Genomic DNA, 22,021 nt, shown 5'->3' with positions numbered 1-22,021 from the left:
CACACAGTATTAGGGATGTGGATCAACAGTCAAACTAATCTAGCTAAGATAAGGGGTAATAACCAGTGAACCATTTACAAGGTAACAATGAGATAAGAGATTGGTTCTTTCAAAGTGACAAAACCAATCTCCAAATGAATGATTCAAGGCAAATGGCTAAATATAAATAAAAGAAGAGCTTTGCTGTATACCTTCTCTCCACCCTGTCACTTGAGTCCAATTAACTCAGTGCAGCTCTGCTGTATGCCAGATGAATGACAGGACTGGAGTTGAATTAACTTATTGGGAAACCCCATGGAAGAAGCCTAGGGGGAACGCCAGAATAGTGAAGCTGTGATTTGAATCCATTTGTCTGGAATACATAAGGTATACATCCCATAGGCTGTGTTTACACTACAGAGTTTTGCCAACAAAACCCTTGGAGCATCCACACTATAAATGTGTTCTGTCAAGAACCTGTCGACAGAACGCAGCAGTTTTCTCAGGAGAGTTAAGTCGCACCTGTACAAGGCATAATGCCTTTGTCCACAGATTCTCGTGACAAAAAAATAGTGTAGATGCCCTGGGGGGCCCTCTGTTGACAGAGAGGGCTTCTGGTTCACACGGCAGCCCTGTTTGCAGAGCTTCCGCTTGGCTGCTCTGTCAACAGAGGTCTGGGCAGTCTGGCCACTCTGTATCAACAGAGGGCGTTGACACGGGAAGCCTCTGTTAGGTGTGGATGCATTCTGTTGACAGCAGTTCTGTTGGAAAATTTGTCCCAACAGTAAATTCTGTCGACAAGACTCTGTAGTGTAGACCCAGCCTTAGTGTGAAGGTCACAAGCTAACATTTAGGGAAGCAGCATTAAAAGGATTTAGGAATTTAAATATGAAGAAATTACTACCATGTTGGAGAATGAATTAAATTTAAGGGCAGCCCCTAAGAACTCTTCAGAGAAATATTATGGGGAGACTTGGATCGGGTGAAAAAGGAATGCCAGAGTGTGGTGGTATCAGGTGATAAAAGCAATGCTTGGCAAAAATGGTAGTGTGTTAAATACCATACATAAATAAACGGCAGACCATGGCAAAGATTTGTTGTGTGTCACTAAAATTTTCAAGTAGGAGGTGTCACAGAAAAATCGTATCTCTAGATGTGTAAAGCATAAATAATAGTATGTATTTTATTAGGTCATATCAAAATTCACTTCAAGGAAATATAACAGTGTATTTGGGTTCACGGGAATAAGGTTCCACTGCATTTTTTTTTCCCAGGGACACCTACTCCTTTGAATTTTTTTATGTGAAGTGTTGTGTTCCCCAGAACGAATAGACGGGTCCCAGGAAAGGAAGAACAGTCCTTGTCCAAAGACATTTGGAATCCTTTCTTGGCTGCCTCTTTGTTGTTCATAAGATATGGATGAGGACACCACCTTTCTTTAGTCCACAGATGGATTGGGGCAGGGGTGCATGTCCATCTGCTGCCACGTATTCTTTGAACTCCACAACTGTGTATAGGTGTTAGGAGAGAGTGGGTTGCCTGCATATGTCCCTAAGCCTGTGCCCTATGGAATGGAAGAATGGGCCTGTTGCCTGGTTGCTCCCCAGCCCTGGGCATTGTCTGTACCGTCTTGACTTGCCTATGCTCCCATTATGTCTCAGTTCCATTGAAAGATCCCAGAAAAAGAATCTTTCTGCTCCAAATTCAACTAATAGCAGCTCTGTTATGGATAAATACCCTCCACTGAAAAACATGCATGTAACCTTCTAATAGAGCAGGGCATAAGTGCTGTTGCAAAGCTAGTGCATGAGCAGGAGCATAACAGGCTACCTGCAAAACAGTGATATTAACTATATAAAGCACTCTGACAAATACACAAAATAAACTGAGAAAATAGCTCTTTTATGAGTGCTCTCTTTCTCTCTCTCTATATGTGAAATATTAATTTCTAAAAAACTGAAGGAAATCCGTGTTCCTTATACCTTTGTTGGGTTAAGAGAAACAAAGCAGTGAATTTTTTGCCCCATAATATCCCTTTAAAACTTCAAAATGTAAACTTCTCCCTTGATTCAAAATAAGGGACTTCCTTTTTCGTATAGTTGGCCATCACTTAACTTCAACTTTAAAATCTTATTAGTCTGTCATTGTTCAGTCTCTACTTCGTATTTTTCTTTTTCAGCAGCTTAAATGGTGCTTTCTCCAGGGGCATATGGAACAGTGATTTGCTCACAGAATCAGTCAAGGACTAGCTTGATTTTTCTGTTCTCTTTGATAAGTTTCATATTTAATCATATGGTAGTCTTTGCAAATAAAGGGGGAAAAAGTAACTTTGCATATTAAAATTTGATGTCTGATCTTTTTTGTCCATATTCTTCAGAACTTTCTCAAAAGCAGCCTTTACTGAAGTAATAGTGGTTGTACCTTATCCAGTAACTGAGGGTTTCATAACACCTTTGGAAACCTTCTTACAGTTAGTAGTTTCCAGAGATGGTTGTTGGCGAAGAGCAGGACAGATAATTGGGTTGATGATGCCACCTTTCTTCAATGTAATTTTACATAAAGAAGTCTGCACTTTTAAAAATGTAATGCTAATTTCTTCCCATTCTTTCTCCTCAAGATTTTGTTTCGTAAGCTTAGACATTCAACTTCATGTTAAAATGGTTATTTTCCTGAAAATACCAGTGGGGCTCCAGCGGGACTTCTGCTTGCTGCAGTACTTTGAGCCTGTAGCGTCTTTCTAGGCAGTCCATGACAAGTGGATATGTTTTGGGCTCAAACTTGTTGGCAAACAAATGAGGTGATTCGATGATCCACTGTAAATCCCCCAGTCCATAGACACAAATATCTCGGATGTAATGACCTGCAAAGACAAAATATAAATATATTAACAATTCCAAGCTGACTGAAATGCAAAAGATACACAGAATAGGATGGAAGTTTTTAATAACATAAATGACAGATATGTCTGCATCAGAAGCACCGTTGAAGTAAATCTAAAGAATATTACTGTTTTGTGAGTTATAAAAAACAAGGGCTATGCATTCATTCTAGAGTTTAGGCAAAGAGGCTGTACATTGTAAACAGACTTACCACTTCAGTGACACACTGCTGTGCTTCATGTTGCTCACTGGACTTATTTGTGGCCTGTCCCCTGCTTCCCTCTGAAGTACAGCAATCCATTCTTCTTATTTTATGCTGTGTGCCCCCATTTCCTATCTGCTTAGTTTAAGGCAGTTACAAGTTTAAATGACTCAGCCAGGGTCAAACTGCTCTTTAGACATCTCTGTGTATTTTTGCCTTAATTGCTGAAGTACAGATAGGTTGACCCTGAGTTACTTTGTGGGCACATGTACGTTCATGTGTTGAACATGCATATTTGTCAAATGGCTGACAGTAGTCTCAGAGGGGTAAGCTCTGTAGTCTGTCTTCACAAAACAAAGCAAGCAGTCCTGTAGCACCTCAAAGATTAACAATATTATTTATTAGGTAATGAGATTTCATGGGAAAGACCACTTCTTCGGATTCTGGAGCAGAACTGAGAGAAAATGAGGAATCCGCGAAACATAAAAATTAAAAAGTAAAAAGAGGAGAAAGCAAGAAGTGGGGATGAGAGAGAAACTTTTAGGAAGAGTCAATTAAGTTAAGTGGGATATCTGCCATCCTTGTGAACATCAAAGGTGGGGAAATTGTCCCCGTAATGCGTAAGATAATTGAGATCCTTGTTGAGTGAAAGGTATAAAACTTGCAAATGAATTCCAATTCAGATGTGTCCCTTTGTAATCTGGTATTAAAATCTCTTTGTAGTAATACACAAATTTTAAAGTCATTATGGAGTGTCCTGCCAGGTTAAAGTGCTGACGCACTGGTTTATGTTTAAATTCCTAATGTCTGACTCATATTCATTCATCCTTTGTTGTTGGAACTGTCCAGTTTGTCCAGTGTACATAGCAAAGGGGCATTGCTGGCACACGATGGCATGTATCACCTTAGTGGATGTGCAGGAATATGAGCCCCTAATGGTGTGACTGACATGGTTATATCCCGTGATGGAGTCTGTAGTGTAGATATGTGGACAGAACTGGTAACGGGGTTTGTTGCAAGGAAAGGTTTCAGGTTTAGTATTTCTGTGGTATGGTGTTTGGCTACTAATGAGAATTTTCTTGAGGTTGTGTGGCTGTCTGTAGGAAAGAACACGCTACTCACCCAGGGCCTGTGACAGTGAGGGATCATGTTCCAGTATAGGTTGTCAATTGTCAGTAATGTGCTGGAGGGGTTTAAGTTGAGGGCTATAGGTGATGACAAATGGTGTTCTGTTGTTTACCCTTTGGGCCTATCTAGAAGTAACTGGCTTCTGGGTATTCGTCTGACCCTGTCAATCTGTTTCTTTACTTCTGCATGTGGGTTAATTAAGTTTTATGAATGCCTGGTAGAGATCTTGAAGGTTTTTGTCTCTGTCAGTGGGATTGAAACATGTGATTGTATCTTAGGGATTGACTGTAAACATTGTGTGCTACAGGACTGCTTGCTTTGTTTTGTGATTTGCCTGTCAAGTAAATCTGCGTTCTTCAGTTTGAAACTGGAACTACTAAGTTTAGTGCGCTGTATACATGTTTGTTTAATAGGTGGGGACTATGGGAGTGTGAACTAGTATGAGAAAACATTAGTAGTTTAAACTTTGATGTTATGGAGATATAAATTGTTGAACTCTGTCATTAGCTCAATTATAGACATTTAGAAATCTTAGTGTTAAAAGCACAGTTTTACTAGAGAGATCCTATAACAGTCAGCCATATTCTAAGATGTAAAAGATTTTTGGACTGATATAAGGGTAGTTAATATGGGAGCTTTTATTTGATACTCAAAAAATAAAATATCCATGACCGAAACATTTCATGGATAATTATGAAACATCAGAAGTATTCTGCAGTTAGAGCCGGTGCATCAGTTTGTTAATGGTGTTTCCTAAATACAGTGGCCATGGCTACCCTAGCCCCCACCTTTCGAAAGGGGGATGCTAATAAGCCACTTCGGCAGATGCTAATGTGGTGCTTCCATGAATATGCAGCACCTCGTTAGCATAATAGTGGCCGCGTGGGTTTCGAAAGTGCCGCTTTGGAAACACATGCTGCTCATGTAGACAGAGGCCTTTCGAAAGAACCCCTGGATTTTGAAAGTCCTTACTTCCAATTTGGTTTTGGGAAAAAGGGGCTTTCAAAATCCAGGGGGTCCTTTAGAAAGGCCTCTGTCTACATGAGCAGTGTGCATTTTGAAAGCAGCACTTTTGAAATTCGCACAGCTGCCTTTATGCCAATGAGGTGCTACATATTCATGGCAGTGCCTTATTAACATCTTCTGAAATGGCTCATTAGTATAGTGTAGCCATGGCCAGTATGTTTTGAAAGGGCCTAGTTTCAGCTGTCACATTACCTCTGCAGCCATTATGTGCCACTCCTTCTTGATCTTTCCATTTAATAGCTCGTATATTTCCTTCCCACTCTGCATTTGGTGTGGCAGCTGGAGCATCTAAAAATTAAACCAAAGCTGAAAACAGGGTATTTCTTTCCCCCCCCCGCCCCCCCCCCCCCGGTAACACACACAACTCTGATTGTCTCTGAAGCTACCTTTTAAAAGCATTGATTATTGCTTCTTAATTTTACAGATTTTAAAAATGTCAGATAATAGAAATATCTAAAAGGTTTGTCCAATTATTGCTCCCTGAGAGCAAGTAGTCTGAATATAGGGCATGGGGGACATGCTTCAAAGCTGCATTTTTCTAGCCCAGTAACTAGTGTTCTGCACTGCCATCCATGAGATTTGCTGAAACCCAGTCATGCTATTGTATATTAATTGCATCCAAAGGGAACTTCATCCCCCTTCTGGGGTGAAAGGTCTAATAATGTGTGACAGGAAAACAATTCATGGTATGAATAACATGCGCCTTACCATTTAAACGATTCAGTGTCACCCAGTAGTGCTCATCTGGACTATAGGTGTCCTTTGACCATTCAAGCAAATCTTTTGCACGTACATCAGTCAGTGTAAATTCAACAAACTTTCTCGTGAGTACATAATAAGCAGTGCCAAAATATATAGTTAAATTATGTGGAGGATCATCTTTCAGATTCTTGGTTGGATAAACATAGGATGTTCCTGAATGTACATATTCTTTGTAACTAAGGTGCGTCCTGTGTTTCATATGAGGAGGTTGGACCACCCCAGGAGTAATATTTTTATTATTCCATTTGCTTTTGATGTATTGTATAATTTCTTTGTTTGTTTTGATGGGATAATCCTGACCACACAGATTAATAACATAATTCCACTGAGTTTTCACATTAACTAAGTCCTTCATACAATTAATATCAGCTTGTAATCTTGAAAATCCTGCATAAACAACATTTTCTCTTTTTGATGAAATAAAAATGTTTTCAAAGCAGTTAACCAGGCTTTGCACTGAAGTTTTATAATCCTGTGGTGACTTTTCATCTATGTGTATGCAGTAGACATTCTGAGGCAGATAAATGGCTCTGAGTAGCTTCACAAACATTTCTAACTCCTTGTGAATTGTGATGATATATGCCAAGGAGAAATTTCCTTCTTCTTCAGACAGTGGTCTTGTTATAAAATGCAGACTCTTTATGACCGTAGAACAATTGCATGAAGTTTGTATACAGTCAGACATTTCAGGTTGGTGAATAATCTGTTGACAAAAATGTCCAATTTGAGGTGCAGCACTTTTCCCCATAAAAAGCGCTGAACAAAGTTCATCTGGATAAAAACCACATTCTGATGTATCTGGGAAGGATTTTTGTTCACTTGATTCCTTTGAAAATGTGTTTCTTAAATAGATAAAGGTGAGGATGAAAATACAGACACCAATGCACACTAAAAATCCTGATTTAGTTGCATCAAGTTGGTTCATTTTTTACTCTCTAAAAACTTTCTTCTGACCATAGTTCAATTAAACATTGTTCAGAGTGCCTAAAAGGGGAAAAAGATAGGGTTTTATTTTCTTTTATCTGATGAAGGAATTATGCATTTGTAGATGCAGAAATTGCATTCTTAATGTTTCATGGAAGTGCTAAATTCCACAAGAACAGATATGGGAAGGCAGTTTATAAGTGTCACATTATAAGCGTCACAAGTAAATTTTTTGTTCCCCGACTGAACATACAGCAAGCAGCTGAACATATCCACTGGTGCATTCTCCACAGATTCCAGTTATTACTTACATTAGCCGTGGGCTTTTTAAATTTTTTTCTTTAATTTTTCTACCATGTCAGCCCAGAGTTAATAAATATTTGACTCTCTTTTGATAACTGTTATTAAATGGATGCTCCTTTAATAGGAGTAGGTAGGACATAGCAGATACATTTTGACAGATGCTTTCTCTCTCGCTCTGATAGTTTTTTCCACAGCTAGAAGTATTTAATTTAGAGCCAAATATCACAATATGATCCACATGGGTATCTCTATAGCTTTTGTTACCATCATTGTAATTAAAAAGTGAGCCATCGTTCAACATTTTTTGTCTGTAAGATCTTTCAATTAGTACTTCTGAACACAAAGCCTAAAAGCATAATGCATTTTCTTTTTTTTAGATTAATTAAACCTGTTCTAAAAAGACAGTAGCAGTAATTTAATTTTTAACATGCACAGATCAATCATTTCTGTATTGTTTCATCAAAATTGTTTAGAATTTCATGTTTTATATGTGAAAAAATATATGACACACACCTCAGATTACAAACATGAACATTATACCACTCCTGGTTCCCAAAGTTTTTAGGTAGTATTTTTGATGTAATTGGTGTAAGTTATACCTTTCTAAGAAAGAAAAGACATTCAGTGAAATTGACAGTCTGTTAAATATTATTTTATGACCTCTGACCATTTTACTTGTAATTATAAAGACAATTAATGCTCTATCCTGCTTTAACCTTTACTTAAGTTAACTGCTTGTAACAAAGTATATTTCACATGTAAATATACCATATTTAGCAATGAGCAACACCACTTGATGTCTGTTTCTCATTGGTGTTTCATGAGAAAGAACAGAAAATCAATATGGTTTATTAATTTAGATCTTTCTGTTGTTATTTCTTACAATCTCAAGATGTTATGCTTTTGTTAAAAGTTTTTCGTTTCTTACAGCAGATCAAATAGAGTAATTTTGTTTTCAAGCTTCCAAAGCATTACAAACAGAGGGTAACACAATTCAAGTAAAACTGAATTTGAAAATTGGAGATCTTCTATAATGTATAATCTTTAAATCTTATTGCTTTTGGCAAAGAATGTATTTATTATATTGTCCTTACTAGAAAGCAGAGGATTTCAAGCTGCAAGAATGTCTTATTTTTCCCCTTCAGCATATTAATCCATTTTTCTGGAATGCTAAATGAAAGATTTATCCATTTTGCTTCTGTGCCCTCACTGCACATCAGTCAACAGTGCTCTTCAGCATGCACTCAACACGCAGGCTTCAGAACAACATTAGGAAAACCAATCCCAGAAGAATAGTTTTTCCTTAGTGGCTCATACGTGCTATGTTTACTATATAAGCATATGTATATGCAAGCATGATTTTAAGTGAGCCCATTACATCTCTTGAAGCTGAACAATACAGCACTCACGTCAGCCTCTGCCATATTGTGGAGAAAGCAAGATGAAGGAGGATGCTTTAGACAGGTAGACACAAGCATTGCTACGGCAGAAAGAAATGTGGCAGGCGCTGGGAGTGTAGCTTGCTGCCAATTGACAAACAGATCCAAGAATAAATTAGTATAATGGTCATTATGTACCCAGTAGGGGGAGTTATGGAGCTGGAGTAGGGTTGCACTGGGTTTATCTTAAAGCCAAAAAAGCTGTTTTATGAGTGAATGATTAAAAAGAGATAGAGAAGTCATTTTGAATTAGTGGATCATAGGCTCTCTAGGGCATAAGTCACATGGGACATTCACTGTTCAGGGAATCAGCATAAGTGTTGCATTGAAGAATGGGAAATGCAATACTATTAAAAGGTTTTGAAAATCCAGTAAAAAATAATTTTTTTAGGACTGTTGTCTATATGCTTTAGAACCTGTTTAGGAAATGGACTATCTCTGCAGGAGGAGAAATTTTTTTATTGAAATGTTATTTAATAAAGAGATCTAAAATCTGTGGAGTTACTGAGGAATCAAACTATAGATTGTATATTATATTAAAACAGCCATTAAAAATGTGAAAACCTTTATTAGCATCTTCCAGGGAGTTTTGTATGGGATTATTAGGATCTGTCTTTGGTTTGTCTATGGGCTTAACACTGTAGAAGTTAAGCATTATAAAGAATTTTGGGTTTGGTATAGAATCATACATATGTGGAACATCTCACAAACATATAAGAAGAGAATATTGCCTAATATATAAGTATTTATTAGACATTTTAGGGACTTGCTTAATATTTTAACTCCAAATGTAAAAAAATACAAAAACCAAAAACAAAACAAAAAAATTGTGAAAAATCCACTGTTATGTTTTTTTCAAGGCAATATTAGTAACCAACTAATCCTGTACAGAGCAAAAAATATATATATATATACACACATACACACACCAGTGCACAGAGTTTACAGATTGAGAGGAAAAAATGTGACAATTAGTAAAGAGATGGTAACAAGAATATAAGATTTACATTGTCAACAGAGAGTTCTGATATTTATCTGATATTTTTGTTTATTATTTATCTAGTTAGATGACTTTAACTTGACCATGTCCCCTGAGAGAGGGTGACAGTATTTAGTTTAATTTTTTGTAAAGATACTGCAAACTCTCTTCAATATGTTTATGTTCACAGGCAGGTAAAGCATTAATGTTAGGTTGAATTTCCCTCCTTGCTGCTGAATGCTTTTTATGGAAATACAGAGTTCCATATCACCCATTATGAGGCCATGAAGCTAAAACACAAGCCCTCTACAATCACCATATCAGCCTGAAAGCTGGAAAAACATCTGTTGCTCTTTTTTATGCCTCTGAATGGGAAGTTTGGAACACTGGATGCATGAATACCCTGTAGCCCGTATTTGATGTTCTAGGCAATATATTGAGCCAATATGGAGAGCCTCCTGCCAACCAATCTGCCTATACCTGCCTCTGCCCTCAAAGTGGCTGTCTGTTTTAGGGGGTCAGCAATCTTTCTGATGGTGGCAAAATTTGACATTTTGACCTCTGAGTACTGTCCGAGTGTCGTTGATACTTTTTAAAGTCATTAATAGTCCTCCCTACAACAGCTTCACTAATAAATTAAGGTGCAAAGCTTTAGCGTTTAGGTGGCAGTTGGTAGCATTATCTGCTTTTGTGTTTATCCACAGGTGGCATGGTTTTGAGCAAACATCAGCTGCATAGGGGAGGAGGGGCGGGACTGAGCTCTCATCTCATGTGCCAATGAAAATTGGCTCACGTGTCACTCTTGGCATGCATGCCGGTGCTTGCTGACCACTGATATGGTGGTCCTTTGCCCAAGTCCTCTGTACCTGGATGTACTTGAACACAAATATCTACGAGTATTCATCAAAAGCAAAGATTTATTACAGTTATATGATACTCAGAGAGGCTTATTACATCATGGCTGGTATTATCAACAGGTAATTCAGGTGTTTGGCACCCCTGAATATGCAGTATACTTTTTAGATGCTGAAATCTAAAATTCAGTTGGAAATTTTAGTTAATATTTTAAAATTTCAAGGTTTGTATATAATGATTTTTCTAGACAGTATGGGATGGGAGAACAGGAACTTTTCAGTTAAGGTAAAATTCAGAAATCTTAATTTGAGAAATTTAGGTAAAAAGCAAAGTGAATGTATCACAGAACACAATTTGCAGACATAGGACCATGTGCCAGTCAGTTCAGTTCATCCAGACCCCTTTTACATAGCCTCTGGTTATTTCATTACTTATTCAGATCAGGTAAAACATTTGTTCTCCTGAGCATCTTTGCCTGCTCTAATATTCTGTGCTATATCTCTGTATCCCTAAGTCAGCTACTGCATATGCACTCATGTATTTCTTTGAAGTTCAGTTAAACCTTCGTTCACACAGGTTCATAATTCAGTGAAGCAAATGCCATTAGAAAAGGAAATATTTTATAAAGGGAGTAGAAGGTTAAAAAGCACTTGTACTTCATTTCCAAGATTTTACTTATATGTAAATGTACATGATTGGATTGTTATCTGGTTAAAAAGAAAGTTATATGACAGATGGGGTAGTTGTATAGAGAAATGAGCAATCAAAATTCTAATAAATGTTATAAAATACAATCTTACATTCTGAAAGGAATTATTAGTAGTGAATGTTGTTTTAATTGTATCCTTATTTCTTAGACTGTTATTAAAATAAATTGTTTTGCAACATCTTCTGATATGGGCGTTGGCCTATAATCAGTGAAGTAAATAAAAATTTTGTTAGATTGTACCCCAAATTCATTCTTTCTTAGAAATTAAAATCCTTTCATAGATGAAATACTGGATCAGTACTGACCAGAACATCACAGAGTTTATGAAGGCTAATACTTCAGCTGTTTTTATCATTTGCTTGCTGCCCAAAATTTTTCAGCACTGCAATTTAATACAGATCCTGCTATAAAAGCTGCAAAACACTGGGTTATACAATTGTGAGAAAATGAGTTGTTTGCTTAAAAAAAAAACTTAAATTACAATGACAAGACCTTGAATTTTATGAAGATTTTTTACAGCTTTGATTGTTAGATATGATAGATGACCTTTCTTCATAAATATACGTAACAGGAAATGTATTTTTCTACACAAAAACAGTACATGAAAAAACACTTTTAAACTGTAGAGCCATACTTCCGTCAAAATTAAAGCATTCGCTGTAGTGTTCAAAGATTTGTAAGTGATATAGTGACAAATAAATCTCAACACCCACCTTATGTAAACTCACCTTGTACAAGAGAAGTCAGACATTTGCAGCAGAATTTAATAAATAAATCCCACATGTAATCCATTGTCCTTCCGGAAAATTCAGTGTAAGTCTTTCATTTTGTCCCTTATGTGGAAGTGTCATGTGAAATCAGTTAAATATTAACATGAAATGTTTTCATTTACTGGTTAGTGTAGCTTCACATAACTGCATAATGTTTGTTCTGCAGTAGCTCCGTAATGTTCAGAAGCAGCTATGTCCTCTAGCGTAATAACGAGAGAGCTTGAGATTCTCTGGATTTGTTTTGTCATTGCTCTGATGCAGCCTTTTAAGGAAGTAAAACCAGTCTTTGAGATCTGTAGAAACTACACTGTAGCTGATTATAAATAGTATTGCTATGGCTTTAACCTCTGGGTTGTTATCACAGCACAGGGGATGTGGAAAAAAACCCTATGCTTTTCTTAACACTTTGTCTGCTGGAACTTTCCAGTTTAAACAGTGAGTATAATGGAAGGTGTGTTTTGGACATCGCTTACAGCTTGAAGTTTAAAAACAAGCAAAAAAATTTAAATAAGATACTTCCCTTTCTTTGTTTCTTCCTAATCTAAATATTTTGTTTTTTGTTTTATAGCATTTAACACTTATTAAATAAGTTTAAAAAAGATAATTAATAAGCCTAGTAGGGGTTGAGGAGCTTTTGCTTACTAGAACTGCTGAGTTGTGTGGGAAGTGGGTGCTTCATGTATTTTATGAATTTGCTGTCAAAAAATAGTATGTGAGAATAGTCTACAGCCACACCTTTCTCACTTTGATTGAACTAAAAGTCTGCTTGCTGGTCAGAAATAAGTGTACAGATGACCTAGAAATATCTTAAGCAATGGCTGCAGGCACTCCAAAAATGAAAGATGCTGAATTCAAAGGAATCTCTGTGTACAGAGTTGCCAGAATGGGGCCCTTAATAACTAATAGTATGATTGTTCTAGAGGTGTTAATTGTCACATTTCTATAGTTCATGTTGTATATGTTGGATGATCTTTTCTTAAATAGTTAAAATAAGGTCCCAGAGGGGTAGCTGTTTTAGTTTGTAGCGTCTCAAAAAAAACAAGCGTTCCCGTAGCACCTTAAAGACTAACAAATTGATTTATTACATAATGAACTTTTGTGGGTAAGACCCACTTTTTCAGATTTTCAGATGTGGAGTAGACCATGGACTCCACACTTTATCTAGTGGGTGGGAGGGCCAGAGGAGGAAAGGGGGGGGATCACCTGTCATTAATTGAACCAGTGAAAGAGGTAAATTCAGTGGGATGTGTGTTTTATCCGGAGTTCATGTGCATGGGGCTTCATAAAAGGATCCTATGGATAGCATTCAAATAGGATTTTAAAATATGTTCCTGTCATTGGTTTTACTCTTTCTCTTGTCTTCCTGAGGGAAAAGGGAGAATCTATTCCTGCATGACTTAGTGGTTAGTATTACTTACTAGCTAGTAGCCTACTAACCAAAGAGACCAATAAAAGGGGAAGATGCTTGTTGAGAATTTCTCGCGTCAGCCTCTCATTGACAAATATGACGCCTCTGCTCTTTATCTAATTGTTCTTTTCTCACACCTCTCCCTGGTTTTCCCCTTACTCCCCCTGAAAAAATACATCATGTGATTCTGTAGGCCAGGACTGTCTACTGTGTCCCTTCTCCTGCAAAAGTTGGGGGAAAGAATAAAATGTTTCAGCTGTTTTCCCCCCAACCTTTTTTTGTTTTTCTCCCTTCTTGTACCTTCACTGCTTGCCTCTACTACAGACCATACTTTTTAATAAGCCTATTTGGGTATCTCTACACAGCATTTTGAAGCAAATCAGGAGTGAGCCTTCTTGGCCAGGTAGATAACTGTAATTCATGCTAGAGTTTTAAAAATAGCTGTGTAGACAATGCTTTGAAATTGTAGCTTAGATTGGCTCCATAGGCTTCAGAGTCCAAGCTTCAGCCCAAGCCACGACTTTGCAGTTATATTTTTGGAGCACTCGCAAGAGCCTGGCTAGGCCAAGTTTGTCGACCTGGTCTGCAAGGCTTGCACTATATAGATAAACTCTTCAGGGTTATGAAGAGAAGCTGTGAAACTGACAAGAATCTTCTTGATTTTACTTTGTGGCTGCTTTGAAATGGTGAACTGAAACAAGCAACCAAAGCTGTCCTCTGCAGAGGCACTACATTGGTTCACTCTGGAGGTTGTTTGCAACTTTAAGAACTAGAAGTTCTGGCAGAAAGATTAAATTCTACTAATTAATAGCTTAAAGTGTCTTTTCCCCTGCTCCCTTGCTACCCCATTTCTTTCACCACCACCTTGTTCCTTCACTCCTTCCGCACACATTGAGGAAAAGGAATATTTCAATACTTGAATTACCATCTCTAATTAACAGTCTTTTGAAATGGCATCTTTACATATTGGCTTCCAAAAAGTATTTTAACTAACAGTCATTCATTGTCCGAAGCACCATTTTAATGCATAAACTTGTGATTGGCTGCCATATGAACCATGGTTAAGTCCCTAGTGTAATAAGACACAGCTCAGTCCTACCTTCTAAATTTTCCCTCTTTTAGAGGGTGGCTGGTGTATTGTGGGAACTGGAGACTGCATGGTATGTTGATATTTATTCGATGGCTTGCTGTAGGTTGCCTGCAGGAGAATTCTTGCCCTTTTCATATGTTTACAAGAATCCAATATACATGCATTTAGAGGGAAAGTAATCAACATAATCTGGTTTTTAGTCCATGCTATTCAACATGCAAGGCACTACATTTAGCCATTTGGAATGGTTTTTAGTCTTTCAACTTAGAGTTCCACAGTTATTTTAAAAGACATTGGAGGAAAAAAAACCCCACAGAGATGCCACACTTTAAATGCATAAAGCGAAACTTATTAATAGGTATAAAAGGTATATTTGTATCTGTTGTTACCATAACTCGGAGGAGCCCCCGTCTTAGACCAGGACCCCACTGTGCCACGCACTGTATGAGCGTAGAACAAAGAGATATCTGCCTCAAAGAGCTTACAGTCTAAGTCAGCGGTACCCAAACTTTTTGGCATCATGCCCCGCTTTTGATTTTTGAGAAACCCTCACTCCCCCCGACCTCTTCTTTACCCAACCCCCTTTTTAATAAGGAATTCAAATTGTAATTCAAAATGAACACAAAGCTTTATAAAAATGTTGTTTAAAATTAAAAATAAAAAAAAATAATTTTCCTTGGCCCCTTGTGGTTGCCTGGTGCAGCCCCAGCTGGCCTGCTGCCTGAGCCCCAAACCAGCCTCCAGAGCTGCCCGTGCCAGCCACCCACCCGCCTGAGACCTGCACTACCAGAGCTGCATGTTCAAGCCCCACGCTGCCGGGGCCAGCCACCCGCTCACCCACCAACCACCGGGGCCAGCCATCCACCTGCCCGCCGACTGCCTGAGCCCTGCACTGCTGGGACCAGCCACCCAAGCCCCATGCTGCTGGGGCTGGCCAGTCACCCACCCACCCACCCACCAGCCCGAGCCCCATATTCCTGGGGCCAGCCACGCAAGCCCTGCTCTGCCAGGACTAGCCACCTGAGCCACGAGTTCCACAAGCTGGCCAGCCTCCCGAGCCATGCAAGTCCTGCGAGCTGCCCACCCCCGCCCCGAGTTGCTTCCCTGCCCTCCTACAAAGCCAGGCACCCCCAGCATCCCATCTAACCCCATCCTCCTCCTTCTCCCTGCCAGCCAACACATCCTCTCATTAGCAGAAGGCAGCTAGCTCCACGTGGGTCTTTGTCAGCTGCTTGATTTTTATAGTGGCTCCACCGGTCACCCACGTAAAGTGGCAGGGGCTGAGAGCTAGAAGCAAAGGTCAGATCTTTCTTCAGGTGGGGGGAATTATGGGGGGAAGCCTGAGTCACCTTGTGGGGCCCCCCCCTGGAATTTCTGCATGCCCCCCAGTTTGGGAAACCATGATCTAAGTAGTTGAGGTACAAACCCCGATTCTGTTATGTGACAGGAAGAGAAGAATTTAGTATAATCATAACTTTTTTAAAAATAAAGTTGTACTGGTATTGAAGCTTTATTTTCCTATGTAATTTTTTCTTATCAATATTGGGCTCTGAGGCAACTGCCCCCTTTGCTGCCCCCCATCAATTTTTCAAGCATCTCAATTTTAATTTATAAATGAAAAATATATGTTATAGAATATACTCTGTTTATACTTCAGATTCTGACATTGCATGTGGCTAATAGCATTTTCTATACCTATTAAACAATATATCTGAATTGCAGAGGAATTGGATCTTCACAGTTTGAAATTATCTATTTTGTAAAGAGCATGTTTATACCTAGATATCTCAGAAGGGTTTGGGATGTTTAGTGCCACCACAGTTCAAATGATTGTTAATGCAGCCATCTTAAATAAATCACAAATATGCATTTTGATTAAAGCAATTTAGATACATTTTATGGTTAAAGAGAGTACTCACACAAAAGCAACACAAATTATGAGTAACTCAACTAAATCTTGCACATTCTCAGGACCGTTTTCTGCTTTTATTCAGTGTCCTACCTTGCAGCAGTTGCAGCTTGAATCACATGAACAGAATTAATTAGCTGCTTTTTTTTTCCCCCATGGTATATTTCCTCCGGGTTTTTCTCTGATTTGTGAGTGTCCTTTCTGCAAGATGGTTTAATGAGGAAAGAGAGGAAATGGCAGCAGTTAAGCGTGTTCAGTACTGTTGTAAGAGCAGTTTCAGTTTCATGATAGAACGATAGATTACATGAAGGCGTGCCTGCTGTTGTTCTCAGACAACACCTTTAACAGAGGACAGTACATGTCAAGCTCAATCAAAGAAACCCATAAACTTCAAAATCAGAAGGGACCATCGTGATCACCTAGTCTGGGGTTCTCAAACTGGGGGTCTGCACCATAACTTATCAAGCTCAGTTTTGAAGCCACTTAGGGTTTTTTGCCCCACACTGCTCCCTTTAAAAGGCTGTTCCAGAACTTCCTTCCTCTGCTGATTCAAAATCAAGCCTAACCTTTGATTGCTGATTTGTGTCTACAGTGGGACTGATAGCCACAGTGGGCCCTGGGGCAGAGTGGAAAGGGAGGGAAGGCTCCACACCCCTGCAAGGGGTGTGACCAAGGGCAGTAGGGGCAGGGCCTAGGGCAGCAAGCCCTTAGCGTTGCCTAGCGCACAGTGCTCGGCACCCCTCTTCTCTCAGAGCTGTGCAGAGCAGCGATGCTGCTGCATTTCAAAGGGGCCTGGAGCTCCAGCCGCCACTACTGTCAAAGTAGTAGTAGTAGTGGTTATGGCCAGAGCTCTGGACCCTGAGGCAACTGCCCCTTTTGTGTCCCCCCCCCAAAAACAATGGGTCTATGTATCTATTTGTTCTTGTATTCCCATAGGTGTTTAACTTAAAAAATTCCTCTCCCTTCCTGGTATTTATCCCTGAGATGTATTAATAGAGAGCAGTCATATATTCCCTCAGTCAACTTTTGGTTAGGGTAAAGAAGCCAAGCTCTTTGAGTCTCCTCTCATAAGGTAGATTTTTCCAGTCCTCAGACCCTCTTAGTAAGAGCCCATCACTTTGTCTGTGCTCACTTAAATTTATCTTCCCTAAACATGGGAGACCCGAATTGCACACAGTATTTCATTATCTCACTAGTCCCTTCTGTAATGGTAATAACACTTCCTAGCCACAACTGGAAATACCCTCACCTGCCACCCCACTTCTGGTAAACAGAAGCTAGGGACACAATCCCTACCCATCCTGGCTAGTAGCTATTGATGGACCTGTCATCCTTGAACTTACTTTGTTCTTACCTGAACCCTCTTGTAATTTGGGTCTTCCTTTCATCCACAGCTTGAGTGCCAAGGAAAGAATTTATTTTGTTTGTTTCAAATCTGCTGCCCAGAAATCACTTAGGTGACCTCATTGTGTGATGTTAATGACATTACTATTTTCTTATTCAATATTTCCACACCATTCATGATTTTCTAGAACGCTAACATATCCTCCTGCCCTTTAGTCATTTCCAAGATGAAACACCATAGTCTTTTTGTTCTCTTGTGATGTGGCAGGTATTCCTTACCCCTAATCATCTCTCTTGCCCTTTTCTGTACCTTTTCCAAGTCGAATATATCTTTTATTTTTTTAAGCTGGAATGTCCAGATCTGCATGCAGTATTCAAGATGTGGGTATACTATGACTTTATGTAGAGGCAATATGATATTATCTGTCTTGTTGTCTATTCCTTTCCTACCATTCTGTTAGCTATTTGAATTGTCACTGCACATTGAGCAGATATTTTCAGAGAACTATCCACCATGTATCCAGGAATTCCTTCTAGAGTGGTAACACCTATTTTAAACCCCATTATTTTGCATGTATAGTTGGGATTATATATTTCTATGTACATTACTTTGCATTTATCTGAATTGCATCTGCTATTATATTGCCCAATTTCCCAGTTTTGTGAAATCTCTTTGTAATTCTTTGTGGTCAGCTTTGGACTTAACTATTGTGAGTAATTTTATATCTTCTGGAAATTTGCACCTCACTGTTTACCCCTTTCTCAAGATAATTTATCAGTAAGTGGAGCAGCACAAACTTTATTTCAATTAAGACAGTGATGGGCAACCAAGACTAGTGAGTGGGCTGCATGAGTGGCCCTCATTTGTCTAAGGCGGGGCTAGGACTGGCTGTGGTGGAAATAATGTAGTTTAGCAGGGTTATACTTGCAGTCTTCACACCCACCTCTCTGCCCCTTACCCCCACACCTCTCATGCATTGGAGCTCTGTACTTCCTACTCCTCCCCCATCCTTCCCAGCACTTTTGGAGTGCCATGAATATGCTTATTTGCACTCCACCCCCATTCCTCCCCCCGCACCCCGGAACTTGAACATCCATGAATAATTGGGTAGGAGGCAGAGGGAGGAGGAGGTGGTGGAGCAAGGGGAAGTGAGGGGCTTCAGTGGTCCAGTGCCAAGAGTCATGTGGAGGTTGACGAGGGACAGATGGGGCTGCGTGGACCATAGGTGGAACCCCAGATTTTCCACCACTGAGTTAAGAGCTGCATCTAGGGTTAGGGCACGTGCATCAAGCAGACCTCACATATGAAATTCAGGGGGTCAGACATTGGAGAGAGCTGCAGCCCCCCAGCTCCCACAAATAGCTCCACTACTCTCACCTGATGCATCCTAGGACTATATTAGCTTTTTTCACACCCATATCACCCTAGCAGTTCATATTCAACCTGTGATCAACCAGTACACCCAGGTCTTTCTCTTCCTCTGTCACTTCCAATTGATATATGCCAAATATGTAGCACAAGTTCTTGTGGTTGGTCCCTAATGTCTTCGTGCCCATAACATTTATTCCACACATAGAAAAAATAGAGGGAACACTGGTCCTCACTACTCACCAATACAAATCTAAAGTGGCATCGCCCCTCCTGGCTCGGTGATGGTTTGGTGAAAAAGAAAATCTGTCAGCTATCATATCCAGAATAATCTGGGTCCTACCATTATTAGTAGCACTTGTCCTCCAGTCTGGATCTGGGAAGTTAGTCTCCCATAATGACACAGTTCCCAGTAGTATTTCTTTCATTAAATACATTAAAGAGGTCACTATCATATCCAGGTTAGATGATGGGGATTTGTAGCATATCCCAGGCACTAGCCCAAGGGAATCTCTAATTGGTTTCTTCCCTAAAGTGATTTTAGTCCAAATTCACTTTTATCTATTCCATCACTTCTAATTTCTTTACAGTCTATCTTATTGTTAATATACAGTGCGACTCTATCACCTTTGTCTTGATTTCTGTCTTTCTTGAGCTGCATATGCCCTTCCTAACTTGCTCCAGTCTAGAGTACTATTTCATCATGTTTCTGTTATCCCTATCTCTCATTTCAATTCCTGCACCAGTAGTTCTAGTTCCTCCATTTTGTTACCATGTTAACCTTTCAGTGTTAAAATCAGGCTTGGAGATTACACAAACAACCCCCTACTACTTCCTCCCCTCCACATTTCTTTTAAGTCTTTTTAGCTGTGCCATCCTCCATCCCAGAAGTCTGTTTTCCTCCCTATGGAGGTGGAGTCTGTCACATGAGAACTGTTGTCTGTCCATGCATGCATCCCAGTAGTCAAATATCCCAAATTCTTCTTTATAGCTCCACAGCCTGAGTCATCTGTCGATTATCATAATCATCTCTCACCTTTATTCTCCTCTAAGGACAGGTAGAATTCCACTAAATGTCTTCCTACAGGTTGAACTACTCTTGTCAAGCACCTTGGGGACCAGATTGGTGCCAAACGAGAGAATTTGCCTGTCCACAGGAGGTCAGTATTGTTTAGCACATTACCAACACTTCCACGGCTTACTGGGCTCTTAGAAGACATTTAAGGGTAAATTACAGCTAAAAACAAAACAGAACAGAACATTTGACAGCCAGGACTGGTGGCTGTAAACAAGCTTTATGACACCACAGGAAACTTGGCCACATGCATGATAAGTGGTTGTCCGGCTAATATTTTAAAATCATGCCCAATTTATAGATATTGCCAGACGATAAAGTTAAGGATTAGAGAGATTCAACTGGTATTTTTTAATTCAAAATTTTCATATTTTAGCAGATTGGTTATGAAACATCATTTATTTGTATCACAGAAGGCAATACAAGTGTTTCAAATTTCAGAAGTAAAAACTTCATGAAGCAAGCCCAGCGACACTGACAATTTAATCGCCTATTTCATGTTCTTATTCAAGACTACAAATAGCAACAATAAAGGAAGATAGAGTCTGTTTTTCCATTGGGTGCAGCATGCCACTGTTTAAAAGTGCAAGTATCGGAGGGGTAGCCGTGTTAGTCTGGATCTGTAACAGCAACGAAGGGTCCTGTGGCACCTTATAGACTAACAGAAAAGTTTTGAGCATGAGCTTTCGTGAGCACAGACTCACTTCATCAGATGCTGTGCAGTCTCTCAAACTGTCTTCAATTTACAGTATCTTGGGTTTGATCGCTGTAACGTTATCAGAGTTGGTAGCTTGCTCAGATTTTTCACATAGCGCCTGGCAGCAAACTCAGCACACTCATCCCTCATTTAACGAGTACTTGCTAAAACGAGGGAGACACATAACTAGATGAGTGAACTTCCCCTGCTAATATGAGCCAGCCGCTGGCGGGGGCTGGGAGACCAATAGCCCCATGGCCGGCTCTGATCCAGTGGCTGGGTCTCCGGCGGGGGGCGGAGAGCCCAGCAGCCCTGCAGCTGGCTCGGCTCCAGCTGCAGGGTCCCCGGCAGGGGAGGGGGGCAGTGAGTCCCACATCTCCCCAGCTGGCTCCGCTCCAGCCATGGGGTCACCAGCGGGGGGGGGGGGGGGTGAGTTCCGGAGCCCCCTGGCATCCCCTGCAGGGGGTGGAGCGGGGACACTGGCAGCCCTGCAGCTGGTTCTGCTCTAGTCGCAGGGCTCCTGCAAGGGTGGGGGAGTCTGGCAGCCCCATGGCTGGCGCTGCTCAAGCTGCAGGGTCCCTGGTGTGGTGGGGGCAGGGGAGGGTGAGAGTGGCAGCCCCGCGGCTGGAGCGGAGCCGGCTGCAGGGTCCCTGGCCGGGGCACAGGGAAATCCACAGCCCACTTCCAACACTCCCCCCATCCTGTTCAGTTCCAAACCCCCTGCCCCGCCGCACCCCTTCCAGGTATCTCTGGTGCAGCAGGAGAAACAAGCTGCCACCTCTTCCACCTGAGCTGCCTACAGGTTTTAACCCACTCTCCCTCCCGCTCATGTCCCCAAACTGTCCCTAGCCTTTAAAGCCCTCCGAGCCCCAGGTTCACTTAGTTTTCAAAAGCAGCGCCACCTGCTGCTCCTCCAAGCACTTGGTACCAGAGTCTTTTACAAGTATTTTAATAGGAATTTAGTGTCCCTCTTACAAGTTTTCACCTACGAGCAAAGTTAGGAACCAATTGTGCTCGTATAGCGAGGGATGAGTGGAGTTATGATTGCAAAGTTAAAGGCATGATCAGTAAATTACGCACTTTAAAAATATTAAGGGAGAAGAGCTTTTTAAAATATCTTCTAACGCCATGAGGTACTGTGGGAGTAAGGTACTGGGAGATGTTGGAGTGACAA

The 22,021-nt window shown here is 40.2% G+C and overlaps 2 protein-coding genes across 7 annotated transcripts in view; one reads left to right on the top strand and one right to left on the bottom strand.

The window, feature by feature from the left end:
- Positions 1 to 22,021, top strand: part of RTF2 (replication termination factor 2) — an 83,152-nt gene that overhangs the window by 40,108 nt on the left and 21,023 nt on the right. The gene's annotated exons all lie outside the window — the stretch shown is intronic.
- LOC142022229 (putative beta-1,3-galactosyl-O-glycosyl-glycoprotein beta-1,6-N-acetylglucosaminyltransferase 7) lies at positions 1,138 to 12,367 on the bottom strand. Of its 5 annotated transcripts, none has more exons than XM_075011832.1 (5): positions 11,899 to 12,363; positions 7,717 to 7,806; positions 5,923 to 6,960; positions 5,407 to 5,502; positions 1,138 to 2,839 (listed from the first exon to the last, which is right to left on the bottom strand). In XM_075011832.1, exons 3-5 carry the CDS (start codon positions 6,899 to 6,901, stop codon positions 2,613 to 2,615), a joined length of 1,302 nt encoding a protein of 433 aa, XP_074867933.1. In that variant the 5' UTR covers positions 6,902 to 6,960; positions 7,717 to 7,806; positions 11,899 to 12,363; the 3' UTR covers positions 1,138 to 2,612. The 5 variants fall into 5 exon arrangements, with proteins under 5 accessions (XP_074867933.1, XP_074867934.1, XP_074867932.1 ...); XM_075011833.1 differs by having other exon boundaries at positions 11,914 to 12,363; XM_075011831.1 differs by lacking the exon at positions 7,717 to 7,806.

This window comes from Carettochelys insculpta, chromosome 17 (assembly GCF_033958435.1).
Source record: "Carettochelys insculpta isolate YL-2023 chromosome 17, ASM3395843v1, whole genome shotgun sequence".
Lineage (NCBI taxonomy): Eukaryota > Metazoa > Chordata > Testudines > Carettochelyidae > Carettochelys > Carettochelys insculpta.
This window is presented reverse-complemented; position numbering and strand designations above follow the sequence as displayed.

Coding starts and splice junctions, on each gene's coding strand:
- LOC142022229 (XM_075011832.1), bottom strand. CDS start 6,901: ATGAACCAACTTGATGCAACTAAATCAGGATTTTTAGTGTGCATTGGT. Junction 5,503..5,922: donor GACACTGAATCGTTTAAATG/GTAAGGCGCATG, acceptor TTTAATTTTTAG/ATGCTCCAGCTGCCACACCA. Junction 2,840..5,406: donor GGCACATAATGGCTGCAGAG/GTAATGTGACAG, acceptor TTGTCTTTGCAG/GTCATTACATCCGAGATATT.